This window comes from Lissotriton helveticus, chromosome 5_1 (assembly GCF_964261635.1).
Source record: "Lissotriton helveticus chromosome 5_1, aLisHel1.1, whole genome shotgun sequence".
Classification (NCBI taxonomy): domain Eukaryota; kingdom Metazoa; phylum Chordata; class Amphibia; order Caudata; family Salamandridae; genus Lissotriton; species Lissotriton helveticus.
In genome coordinates, this window is record NC_136065.1 from 339,391,600 (window position 1) to 339,405,520 (window position 13,921).

General features: G+C 43.9%; 1 protein-coding gene across 1 annotated transcript in view; it reads right to left on the bottom strand.

Moving 5' to 3' along the window:
* Positions 1-13,921, bottom strand: part of GNB1 (G protein subunit beta 1) — a 381,574-nt gene that overhangs the window by 78,722 nt on the left and 288,931 nt on the right. The window contains exons 6-8 of the mRNA XM_078642454.1: positions 11,259-11,421; positions 3,957-4,023; positions 3,255-3,456 (exon numbers count right to left, since the gene is read on the bottom strand). Of these exons, the coding sequence (XP_078498580.1) occupies positions 3,255-3,456; positions 3,957-4,023; positions 11,259-11,421 (432 nt within the window). The remainder of the gene's footprint in view (positions 1-3,254; positions 3,457-3,956; positions 4,024-11,258; positions 11,422-13,921) is intronic.

Consider the following 13,921-nt stretch of genomic DNA (forward strand, 5'->3'; position numbering starts at 1 on the left):
GAACCATTGCCTCGACAGTAGTTTTATCTTGTCTCTAGAAATTCTTTTGTCTCCCTTCACATAAGTATTCATGACGCCACACACCTCCCAGGCACACACTCTCCCGCAAGCCGCTTTTTTGCCGACTTACCGGTGAGCCTGCCACCTGCCGCCCGAGTCCCGGTCAGTACGCCAGTGCCGACAGTCCCCCAAGGAGAAACAGCCTACCTCACCCTCACGATCGCCGACGCACTCCTGACCGCCCCTCGCTCACCGTGCCTTGTCTGACGCACGTCCGGGGAATCTACTGCAGGTTCAGTTAGTGGGGCGCGGCCACGAAACACCAGTGTAAAATACACGATCAGACACCTGCTCTGCAAGTCGTTTAAAGTGCCATACGTAAGTCCCGGTACTCTAAAACACAAAAGGCAAAAGTCGACCAACCTTGTCCGTAGAAATCAGGATTCAGCTTGTCAGGATAAAAACTCATGCTGGGCTCTTCTGTGGGTGTATATTCTTTTGCTGGTCGTCGCCAGTAATGAAACGAAAAGAACTTCTTGTAACTTCAGGATGAGTTTACTGTACACCCACAAAACAGTCCACACCAGCAGCCGGACGCTTCAGTTAACACTCGCCATCTGAGGTTTATGTGTTCCGCTCATTTCATGGTTAACATTCTTGAAGGGAACTAGAGATTAGAGGGCAAGTTACAACAAATATAATTTAGGCATTTTAATGTCAATGGGCAAACTGATTATTGTGAATAATGACGCAGTACTAATGTGCTCAGAAATGAACCATTGCCTCGACAGTAGTTTTATCTTGTCTCTAGAAATTCTTTTGTCTCCCTTCACATAAGTATTCATGCCATGAAATTGGAGCTTTGAAATAACTCGTCTGGCTTTTTTTGATGCAAACGAAAAGCACCGTGGTACTGCGGAACAAATGTGGTTTTGGTAAGGTAGGTTTTCTAATCAGAAGGTAATTTGAAGTCGTGTATGTAGCTGCTGTGCGAAGAAAAGACCTCGATGTTCAGAGTGTGTGTGGAATTTTCGAACTACGGTTCCGTCGATTTTTTTTTTTTTTTTGCCAGGACGTCTCCATGTGTGAGGACGTGCACATGACACACTTTTTGATCACAAATTGAAACAAGCATAACCCATGCGGATTAAAGAGCAGAATGGCCCGTTATCGTTTCATTGCAATGCTTGCCCCATCACTAGTTCAAACTAAGTTGCCGGAAACCGGATACAGCCTCGGCAGACTCAGAAAATGCGGAGATGGTAAAAATACCTCCCTAAACACCACTATTTTGCCTGCGAGCTATAAAAAGTACATGCCGCTATAAGTGTCAGCCCTTACCTCTATTGCTCCTGTATCTCCTTGCACAGATAGCGTGCAGCGTCTACGTTTCAGTTTGCCGCCATGTAAACATTTCCTCCACTGTTTCTGCGAGTTTTATATACGTTGGAACAGTGTGACGTATCGCGTCTCTCACAGAGATTATTAAAGGGACAGGGCACATCATCTTATGCCGCGATTGCTATGGATAATAATTGCACACTTCCGATCTACTTTGAAGTCTTATTATTCGCGCTCACATGGTTGTGCGCTCAGCGTTTTTGTGCAAAATTTATAAATGAAGTAATTAAACTGACAGTGACAGATCTATATTACTCTTGCCATACCTCCTATCTAGTCCTCAATTGGAAAGCAAACATAGTTTTTACAGCTCGCAATGCTACGCGAGTACATAATGGCATAACAAAACAAGTCAGGTCCCGGGCCGCGCTGTGATTGGCTGACGTCACGGGGGTGTCCCGGGCCGGCAGCCAATCACAGCGCGGCCCGGGAATGACGTCACGGGGGTGTCCCGGGCCGGCAGCCAATCGCAGCGCGGCCCGGGACAAAGGGGCGGGGCTTAAAAAAAGCACCAGAAACGCCCCCGAATCGCGTTTTCGAGAGAAAGCGCGATTGACAGCCTCTGTCTCCCAATGGCTAGCCTCCATTTATGGAGCTAGCCAATGAGAGGCAGAGGCGGTGCCGACATCCCTACTGTAGACAATAGTTTTCGATCTGGGAGTGGCACTGCGTGCCCCTCGCCAGGTCGAAACCTAAAAAACTATAAATAGTATGTAAACAAAAGTTAGGAATATTAGTTTTACTTTCAAAACAACTTAATTTATTTGAGGAAATAATCATTTTAGTACTGTGGTAAGAGGGGGAGGACAGTGATTCTGCACACATTTTCTGGATCAGAAAAAATAGGAATTGTTTCAGGCTTAATCCATATCTTCCCAATTCACAAAGAATTCAGTAGGACTGATGGAGAACTTGCAGCAAAGAGCACTCCCAACGCAATGTGGCAGCCAGCATTAAATACAGGCATGGCATCAGGTTCAATGTCACAGCTCTGCAAATACAAATGAAGGTAGAGGAGAGGATCTGTCAAACTGACATGAATAGTACACTGAGGCCCTTTGGGGTCTCTTTAAGAACAGCAGAGGATAAAGATACGTCATGACATGTGCTGGATTTTAAATGCAAAAAGACACACAAATGCCGCTGGCCACTCAGTATGAAAGGCATGGGCTGTAGTAATTTCTAGTCTGGATAGCTCCTTAAAAGGCAGTCAAGATGAGGATTATTTGTATTGGCTTTTTCACTTAATGTAGCATAGAAAGATTTAAAATACCAAAGTAACTCTGCTGAGGGCCTCCTGTCCACCTCATTTATGGTTTGAGGGGAATAAGGGCAAGGGGAAGCTGCACTTCAAATGCTAAAAAATAATGTTGCCATCAAAAAACATCATGCGGCACAAACTGAAGGCAGTACACAAAATAGAAAATGCAAAGTACACCATACTACAAATGAAACCCCACCCGGTTATTTAGGCCTATACTTCAAGCTTCACCTTTTGAATAATGGAACCATCTGTGAAACAAATAACTGCTAAAGAGGAATGCTCCAAGATTCCTTTCTATATATTGTGTGGACTATGGAAAGCTGTGTGCTGTTGCGATAACTAGGTTTTGGCAGACCCTAAAAAAGGTAAGTGTTTGGACGACATTTCTTCATAAAAGCTCATTAAAAAGGTGAATGTATTTAGGAGAAAAAAAATATTAAGTGTTTTTAGACCAATGCTCTAAAACAGAGAGATGACTATTCTAAGCATAAGGATACACAGAATTTTTTACTTGTAAAAACAGTGACGCAATGAATTGAAGTAGAAACAAAGTCACAATACACTCCATTAGTAAAAAACAACTACTTACACATATGGCATTGATGTCAGACTCATGGCCCGTGAAAGTCTGCCGGCACATTCCTTCTCTAACGTCCCAGAGTTTGGCAGAAGCGTCACAGGCGCCAGAAACAAAGCACCGGGAATCTGGGGCAAGAGACAAGCTCATGACATCTCCAGTGTGTCCAGTAAACGTGGTTGTCTGCTGCCCAGTTTCAATATCCCAGAGAGCACTGTGCAAATGAGCAACAAAACAATTAGACCCAACTGACCATTTCAGGAACTCAAAATTCATATGTAGATTTTGTGGACATGGCTAAAAATGCTGGTGAAATGATTCACAAGCATTCCAAATAGGTCACTGCAAGAATACAAATTCTTTAAGAACATTCAATATTTTATTTAGCTCTCAAAGCATGCCACCTTCCAGGTATTCTAAGGTTTCCATTTAAAAATACTTTAGAGAAATGTATGTGCCTCTCCTAATTCATCACATATGCTGAATAGGTTATCTTTTAGTATGCTATTTAATGAAAAAATGCCAATAATAAAAATACTTATGTAATGCACAAGAAAACAAGGATTACAATATGCACGCTGCCTAAACCATGTACGTTGACAAAAGGAGAGATGCAGGGTACTGTGGGTAGTAGAAAATTCCAGTTTTTTACCCAATTTAATGAGCATACAAAAGGATTAAAGAGGTGAGAAATATGACAAGTGTATTACTTACCAGGTGGTATCACCAGAGCTGGTAATTATTTGATTATCATCTATGAAGCGACAGCATGACAGATAACCTGTGTAAATAAAACACAACATTAATAAAGGTGGACGACGTACCTAATTTTCATCTTCCTTCAATTGGATGTTGCTGATGTATATGCACACCATAAATGGATAGAATGTATTGGTGACCTAGGCAATAACCAAAAACTTGCCTATTACATACATGGAAAAAATTATGCAAAGCAGCAACTATTGAGATCAGAGCATCACTAGTACCATCAATTTCCTTTGTAACTCCAGTTACTGAAAGTACGGCACAGATAGTACAATTTGTAAGACCCGTCTGTCATGATAGAGAACCAACTCTGGAGGAAGTAACATATCCTGCCTCCCACTGGCTAGGTATGTCCTGCTAAGGGCAAACTAAAGTGGCTTGGTAGCTATTGTAGCAGGGGAAAACAAGTTATAGGACTAATGCCCTTGCTGGCCTGTATGTTGCCAGTTGGTGCCATGCTAGTAGCCCCTTAAGGGCTGCCTGTCTGCTGCATCACTAGCTGGGAAGATGCCACTGTCCATACCATAGTTACTTGGAATGGCACCTACATTTCCTGAACTGGTGCAGAAATGGTTCAGTAGAGGTCAACAGCCCAAAAGAACATGTTGTAATTATCTTTAAAGATTTCTAAAGTGGATTCCACATTTTTTCCAGAAAGGAGATCGAGATCTATCAAAGGGCATGTACAGCAGCATAACCTCTACATGGACAGAAAACCTGATGGAGCTCAACCAGGATTGTCCACAAAGGACAACGCTGGTATCCTGCTACGTCAATCCATGGAATCAATACCATACTTGGCTCTGTCTTGCAAATCATGTATCATTTGAGCCAGAGGCCCTAAGGTCCAAAGGGACTGCTGGCAAGATCACGCTGGCCATGGCACAAAGAGCCTTTGTATACTGGCCAAGTAGACAGATGACAATTCAGGATTGCAGTACCGCTGGTAAAGGAAAACATACTTTGCCAGTGGCATTCGTCTTTAGGGATTCTCTGTTCAGGGGGATTAGCTGGATAAGAGTTGAGATTCACCTTACTGGTCATGGACTGAACAATCAAGCTCTCTGAGGTGTAGAAAATCTGTCTCCGGACGCCGGTCAGTCTGGCCTCCTGCCTGTTCACAAGTGAGCAAGAACATGGTTTTGACCAGGCAGCAATGAAAATATTGGTAAGAGCATCATTAAACTGGAGCGAGGGCTCAGATGTTCCCAGCCCAGGCTTTAATAGTTTCATCAAAACATTTGTCCTAGTTTAAATGAAAGGTAAATTCAGTACTTCAGCTGCCCTTATGAACCATCACTGCAAATGAGGCTCTTTTTTCAGTTGGTGGCCCATGTGGCAAGTAAACCTGTCTTAGGGGAGGCATGAAACACTGGTGATTTGTATATCAAAGTAAAGGGCCAGCATCAATGTACTGAGTGACAAAGCAAGACATCCTCCCATCCATGCTCATCGTCCTGGGTAGCTCTCCATCTGGAACAGTGACTGGAGCCTATGCTGCTACCTAAAACTTGGTAGAAGCATGGCATAGGTTTAGAGTAAAGGTGCATGACAACAGGTTGGGCTGCTATGTTCTCCAAGTGAGAAATCCAGACACGTTTGAGCAGACTTCGGTCAAGAATCCAACAGGTGTTGTAGCACTGGGTTATGGGTATCAGCTTTGAGGCAGTAGATACCAGAGTGGATCTCGGGGCCAGAGTAGGTCTGTACCAGAGTTGGTATGGGCCCAGTAACTGGTTCAGAGGGGCAGAAGGAGCCACTGAGACACCAGCGGAAACTGTAGGTGCTATTTGGTGTTATGGGACCCAAAGAGACATCAGAAGCACTCTGAAAATTTGCAGCATGTGTTTAACGGCCTCAATTGGCTGGGAGGTAGACAATGGATCAGGAAAATCTTGGCACTTCAGGAGCAGCTGAGACTTTGGCTGAATGACCAGAGAAGTCAGTATGACTGCCCCTTCTCTTTGGAATAGAGGTTTGGGATGGGGTTGAGTTACGCTTCACTTTGCGTTTGGACTTGGATTCACAGAAAGACCTAGAGCTGTAAGTGGCACAGATGAAGGAGCAACCCTGTGACCAAGAAGGAGATTGGTCCAGCAGCTAGGAGCAAGACCTACATGAGGGAAGTCATTTTTTGTGTTTGAAAACATACAGCTTAGTCTCCGGGTCTTAAATCACCTTCAGGCGCATGAGGGCAGAATTACACACAGTCACAGCCTGAGCCCAAGCACTAAAGGCACACCTTGCACAGCTCTGTAGCAATGTAGGATCTGCTTTCATGGTTACCCCTACTTTTTAGTTCTCGCTATATCCCGCAGGGATTAATAGCGAGTATATAGTAGGCGAAACAAACTCTTGACCAAGCGCAGATTACGTGCAGTTCATGTGATCCAGTCGTGAGAGACGCGCTTGCACATCAAATCCATCAGCCTCGCACCAGACTTCAATGGAATGCGCTCCCAAGCTGCTCCCCCAGCCCCCGCCATCAGACTTCAAAGCAATGTGCTCCCGCCCCGCCCCCCCACAGCAATGCCAAGAGCTTGTTTACAAGAACGTTTGTGTTACTTGTTAAAAGTGCTACTACCCCAGGCTTCTGCTGGCCTAGCGTTTGCGTGCAAGCGCGCAGCCGCCAGCTTGCAAAGCCCGATGCATTGCTTTGCTTGCTCTCTAAACGCTCCTCTGCCCCTTCCCCGCCGCATATCGCGTTAATTATAAACATATGAGCAAACGCGCTTTCACATGAGGCTTTTCCCACAGAGTCAAAATAATGCTACTTATGCGTTTTCTTCATCCTGCAGGCTTTAGGAGGCCCGATTCTCCTCACTCTCAGACAGTGTTGACATCTTTCGGTCTCCTAGCAAGCCCGCTCCCTCCCAAAATGGAGCCAACACATTAAAAGTGATTAAAGGCACATCAAAGCAAGATCACTAGCAAATACTTTTCACAATAATGCCCTAGTGCAGGCAAACTTATTACGCTACCTTTAGCATACTTGCGGGCAGGCTGTTGTCAAATCATTTATGCAAATTAGATGGATATACCGCACACATACAAACGAGGAGAGGTAGCATCAAAGGACTAACAGAAACAAACATAACACTGGCAGATACACAAGTTCACTATGAACTCATTCAGAATGCACTGCCAGTTAAACAATCCAAGAGATAAGTGAGTTCACTTTCTAATGAAAAATCAACTAAGCACTTGCCACTCCAATAACTCACTTATTTTCATCTTTGATGTTTTACCGTCAATGCTCTCTTGTTTTCTTATGCAACTTACAGCCATTGACAAAGCCAATAGCCCTGGCTTATTGTAGGTGTAATGTTACTTGCTGTATTATATGTCAGTATTCAATGACAGAAGCAGCAAAATCCCTATGCTAAACAATTTCTGTTCTTAGATTTTCGTCACAATAAAATACACTGAACGTAATCTTCACAAAAGTTATTTACAGTTACGTTTAAGCTATTGCCATTATAAATTACAATAACTTAAGTATTAATTTAAAAAAAATAAAAGCCATTGCTATTTGTAATATCAATATATCTAAGTCACGTAAATACAACATATTGCATTACAAATGCTACAGGTGTCACATTTGCATAAGTTAAAACTATTGGAATTGTAAATGACAAAGCTATTAATTTAGCTATTTTCAAAACCAATACAAAATGTGTCATTTCAATACCAATAGCTCAAACTTTCCTAATGCGAGACCTGTTGCATTGCAAATGCTTGTTGCCAGTGTGATTTTGACCTAGTCTGCTGGGATCCTGCTAATCATGACCCCTGCAACTGTACTTACTCCCCTAAATTGAACATAGTAAGTACTTTGGTACCTCCACAATTGGCTACTAGTGTACCCTTATAAATCCCTATTATAATGGTATTTAGGTACCCAGGGCATAGGCAAACCAGACTTCTCCCTTGCAGCCTGTGTGAGTTGGTGCTTGCACCTCTCAGATATGTTTCCTTATATCGGAGGTCAATGTACTTAAAACCAACAAGTGACCCCTATGGCAGGCTCTTCAGTCATGAGGGAGGGTGATTGGTGCATGACAGGACACCCCAACAAATCCCCAAGTCGATTCTCCAGGCTTTGTAAGTGCGGTCAGCCATTTTAATACATAGAGTGGACATCATTACGAGATATCCAACTATATAGTGGCTGCACCGAAAACGGTCGTGTTTAGTATCAAAGAGTTTGTACTCATACCCCCAACACGGATTCCAGTGTTGAAAGTATAATTCCATGTACTGAGGGGTTCCCTTGGTTAACCCCCACCTCGTGCTCTGGGTAACAGCCTTTCAAGGTCGGCCAGCAAGCTAGTGCTGCTGCGACCCCAGACAAGATTCTACCCTCCAGCTGGTGAGTTGAGCAGGGGAAGGTAGAATAGGTTTCCTGTGTATTGGGCTGGGGCGCTTGCGAACGGCACCAGACTGCTCTGTAGGGCATATTTGGTGCACTCCTTGCATACTCCAGATTGAGCTAGTTTAAGGAGCCCAGGGCTCCCACTCTGGCGTGAAACTGGACAAAGGACATGGGAGTATGTTCCCCTTTGTCCACCCCCTCCTCTTGGAGGACCCCTGAGTTGTTCCAAACCTTTCCTAAAGTACTTAAGAGCTTACCTGTGGGTGGGTCCTTAGATTCGCCATGGGATAATCTCAACCCTGAAAATATGTAGCTTGTGGACTGTATTGACACTTTGCTGTAACAGAGCCTGCAATAAAGAAGACTCCTGCTGCTCATGGTCTCCCTCTACAAGTCTTCTTTGTGGTCTGTGCCTTCTCCAGGTTCAATAGACCTGTGGGCATCAAGGGCACCTGAATTAAATCTTCCTTCGAGTGCAGGAGGCAGTCCCCTGCATCTGCAGGTACCACAATGAAGCTGACCGGTCTGCTGCTCCTGTTGTCCTATGACTTTCCGAGGCTCAGCAACACATGTGGTGTTTTGCAAATCCCTCGAGGCCTGACCCGTCCACTCTACTTTTGAGGCCAGTATCCCTCGTCTGAACTGCTGGGTCCAAACCCTTGTACCGTGTTGACTTGCTGTTGCCAAGGCTTGTTGGCTCTGCACTCCACTCCAGAGATCTCCAGGCTCCAAAAAGCTCCAGCATCGCCTCACCAAGATCAGCGTCCTCACTGCATCCTCGGTACCGCGGGCCTTTATCTTTGGTGGGCTGCTCAAAATCCTCTTGCGACTCCTAATCCTTTGGCCTGTGGGTCCTACAGTGGATCTTCTGCTGCTTCAGTGGGCTTTCCCGCTTGGTCTGGGCCTGCTCAGACTCTCCTGTTAGCGAGTCCCTTGGACCTTGCTGGTTCCAACATAGCTTCTTTTTAGTCTTCCATGCCAGGTGCGGCTACCAAGCCCAATTGGTTCTCCCACCAGACACAGACCACCTAGTCACAGACAGACGTATTCTTGTGTATTGTGTCATTGTCTGGTAGGAGATATACCAATGTGATAGTGCAGTAATAAATACTTATTTTTGCTAAACACAGATTGGTTTCTTCTTCATCTGGCAAACACGACAGATTACATTGGTAAAACAAGCTGCTTAACACCCCTTCAAGATAAGCCTGAAGGCCGCTATCCACAGCTACCGCAGAGCTTTCTATGGTCATCTAAGACTACTAAATTCACCATAAGGGTTGCCTGGATTAGTGCAAGGTGCTCACTTGAATAAGTGAGCACCATACGCTAAACCAGTCTGCTACAAGCTTCATGACCAACATCTTCAGTTGGGGCACAACTTCAATCTTTCGCTTTGGTGGGAACATTCTCTAGCACACTGTGAAAAGTATTTGGAGCAAAGTTGGGAGCTACAAAGCCAAGTTGGAAGGTGGCGAAAGAAAGGAAGGAACGGACATCAGGATACAGGGATGGCAGTTATATGCAAGCTACGTTCCATCACTCGAGGCAGTGTGGAATTAGCACAGAGCTGCACCAAGTCACCTAGGGGTGAGCGGGAGCTCTGCTTGAAAATTTCCTGTGTATCCAGCTGGAGATTGGGGAGTATTCTATGGTGAGGAATCTGGTTAGATGTATCCAGAAGTAAAAGTCCTATAACCTAGGGACATCAGATGTGCCCATCTTTACACTCCTAGAGAAAATGTTGCCCTACTAGCAGCCATTTTCTAACTGTCACACACACAATTAGACAGGCTTTATTTTTGTTTTACCACTGGGTAGTGGAAAGAGCAAAAGGCTTGGTGGTAGATGCACCATAAGCTGGATGCATGTCAGATTCCCTGTTGTCTAGGGTAAGTCACCCCAACTCCTTTGGTAAACAGAATTCAGAAGCCAACATATAGAAATGGAAAAGGTCTGCTGCAATGTCCTTCAAAATCTGCCATTGGTTTTCACAGCGGTGAATGCTTGTGAGATTTTCAATGTACATGGTTAAAGGCAATTGGCTCTAAACTAACATTTGACAAATTAGTTAAATGGCCCAAGGAATTCAGAGTTTTTGGGAGACTACATTTAGTTAGTGTGCTTTTCTTCATTAGGACGGATGTAGGAAAATCACATCTAAACCGTTTAATATTTTTATTTCTTTTTAAACATTTATATAGTGAGAACATGGCCTCTGGGGTATCAGAGCGATTTACAGTTTAGCAATCATGAAAGGTGCAGGAAGTAGTAACAGTAAACCAAAGGATCAACATACAATCATAACAGTCAAATATAAACAAGCATGTCTTAGAGTGGCGGGAGATCTAGGCCCGAAATGTCCTCATCAGTATCGCTTTAACTTCTCTTCGCTTTGGTGGTGAGGAGTGCTGTTTCTATACTGTGGGTGGGCCTGACCCAGGTAGTGGCGTTGAAGAGCTTGTGTTTGCTGAGGTGGTCAGTGAGGTGTCAGTTGATTAGATTCTCTATGACATTTGCCGAATAGGGGACAGAGATGGGTGTGTAGTTGGAAAGCATGACTGAGTTAGTGGATGAATTCTTGAGCAGGTGCATGACAATGACATGCTACCAGGTGTCTGGAAATGTGGTAACGTTGGATTATTTGAAGATTGGCGTTAGCGGTTTGCTGATCACCCGATGGAAGACAAGGCGCCCGATGGGCAAAGAGATTTTAGAGAATGAAGGCAGATGTGTGTTGTGTGAGCGGCGTTCGGTCTGTGTGAGCAGGTGACTTATGAGAGTGAGAGGAGTACTGCTGGTGCAGGGGTGGAGGGAGTGGGAGAGGATTCACAAACCTGTACAGTAGTATGTTTTTCCATTAAGAAATGCCTTACCTGTATGCCCAGCCAATTCTCTGCTCACCCGAACATTTCCTTCACGGGTTTTCAGATTATAAATGGAGCATATGTTGTCGAGGCCACCACAGGCCACATAGTTTCCAGATGGGGCATACGCACAAGTCATCACCCAAGAGGAGCGCAAAGGGATGGCATGTACCTAGACAAAGACATTTTTTTAAGGTGGCAAGAACAACATTTTGGATAATGTCTATTCAATTTCTAGCTTTTATTTTAGAAAATAAAATCTATTTATTTCCATGAGTGACTTAAATGCGACAATCAAGTTGCATACCTTCAGTAATGCTTTCTGGTCAATACTCTAGCTGTAGATTCTGCAGCTTTAAAATATTCACAGGCATTTGACTGGATACGAAAGATTTAACATAGCCCCTGCGCACCACTACATGGTGTTGTGCAGCTCTGTAGCACCTGCTCTGCCCAGGAAGTTACGCCTGGGGAAGCATATAGCACCACCAAAGTCCTCCGAGGTCAGTCTTTTTGAACACTTTCGGTGTCATTTGACACAGAGGTCAAAATGAATTCTTTGTGTCACTTTGCCGATCTCGAATTTGGAATCTTTTTAGATTGAAAAAAGTCCATTCCACAGAACAGAGATGGGTGGGTGGTGAGGAAAAAACGAGTTACTTACCTGTACACTATGGTTCTCCAGCATTCTTTCATAGATTCACATGCTTGTATCTTCCCCGTCGTCATGGTGGGAGTCTCCCGGTAAAAGAATAACCATAGCAGTAGAAGAAAAAACTGCCTGGAAACCATAGAGTAGTAAAATAGGCAACCTCTCCTCCTCATTATGTGGATCAAATTACAGCCAATCAGCTGCCAGCACCAGCCTACACCATTCCCAGCAGAGCCACCATACCTCAGATTTCCTACCGCCAAAGAGTGAGCTTTGTAAGTAACCAGAGATAAAGGTGGTCTACCTAGAAGAAACGGGGAGGTGGGCGGGTGCATGTGAATCTATGAAAGATAATACTGGAGAACCATAGTGTACAGGTAACTAGTTTTTTCTCCAGTATTGTATCTTTCATAGAATCACATGCTTGTATCAGAATAGATAGCAGTCCTTTTCTAAGAGCGTTTCTAGGCTAGACCCCCTTTGTCTCAGGGCTATGCACCGTAAGCTTTTTTTTCTCAAAAGACTCATTAAGAAAAACATGTAACAATTTGTCATTAAGAAACCTTTGTGTATAAACATTACAGAAAAGTAATGTTTGGTAAATGTATAGACATTTGACCAAGTTGCTGCTCTACATATGTCTGGAAGCGAAACACCTACTAGCAATGCAGTTAAAGTTGCCATCTTCCATGTGTCGTGAGCACGTACTTTTGTGCACAGAGGTTTTCCCGCTTTTTCTTGACAGAAGACGATGGCGGATGCAATCCATCTAGAGATGGAGGATCTTGAAAGAGCCAAACCTTTTCTAGGTCCTGAGTAAGCAATAAACAACTGATTTGATTTACAAAAAGATTTTGTCTTTTCAATATAAAACTTAAGACATCTCCCAATGTCCAAAGTATGAAGTGCTTTCTCTGCTGCAGTGTTCGGTTTCTTGAAATACGTAGGCAGGATCACTAGTTCACTTAAATGAAAGGAAGAAGGTATTTTAGGGACACATTTTGGATTAGTTCTTAGCAGCACCGTATCCGATCTGAATTGCATGAAGGGATCTTGAATTGAAAAAGCTTGAATTTGGCTGACTCTCCTGGCTGATGTGAGAGCAAGAAGTAATGCTACTTTTCATGAGCGAAACTGCAACTCAGCCTTGTGAATTGGTTCAAAATGTGCTTTCATGAGCTGTGACAACATTATGTTAAGTTGCCAAGGAGGCAGAGGACGTTTAATTGGAGGAAATTTCCTGAATAAGCCTTTTAGGAATTCTTTATTTAACCTTTGAGACCAAAGAGATGGACATCCTGGAGATCTACGGTATCTGGCTATTGCTGCCAAATGGACTTTAATTGAAGAATGAGAAAGTCCCGATCTGGCTAATTGAAGCAGATATGGAAGAATTTGTTCCGGTGAGGAAGTAAAAGGATGAATCTTATGTGCAAGACACCAGTTACAGAATCTTTTCGATTTTGCCGTGTGTCTTGTTAGTAGACATTGCTGTAGAACTTGCCAGGATTTGACGACATTCTTGAGGAATATCTAGTGACTGAAACTCATGCTCAAAAGGTTCCAAGTAGACAATTTTAGAGAGGTCTATTGCGGGTGAAGAACTTGACCCTTGCTCATGGAAATCAGAGTTTGGAATATTGGGAACTGTATCCTGGGCTCCACTGACAACTGGAGAAGTTCTGTGTACCAAAATTGCCTTGGCCAGGCTGGGGCTATTAGAATTATTTGGCAAGGTTCTGATGTCCCCTCTCAGTATCCTCGGAATTAGAGGAAAAGGAGGGAAAGCATAAGCAAACATCCCTGTCCATCGGAGATGAAGAGCATTCCCTCTTGAACCTTTGTGGGAATCTGCTTGCGTAATGTCTGCACTTTTTGTTGCTCTGAGTTGCAAACAAGTCCAAATTTGGTTTGCCCCATAGATAGAATATCCAATCTAGTTGGTCTTGATTTAGTTCCCACTCGTGGCACATGGCGGATGATCTGCTTAACAAATCCGCTCTTGCGTTGTCTACCCCAG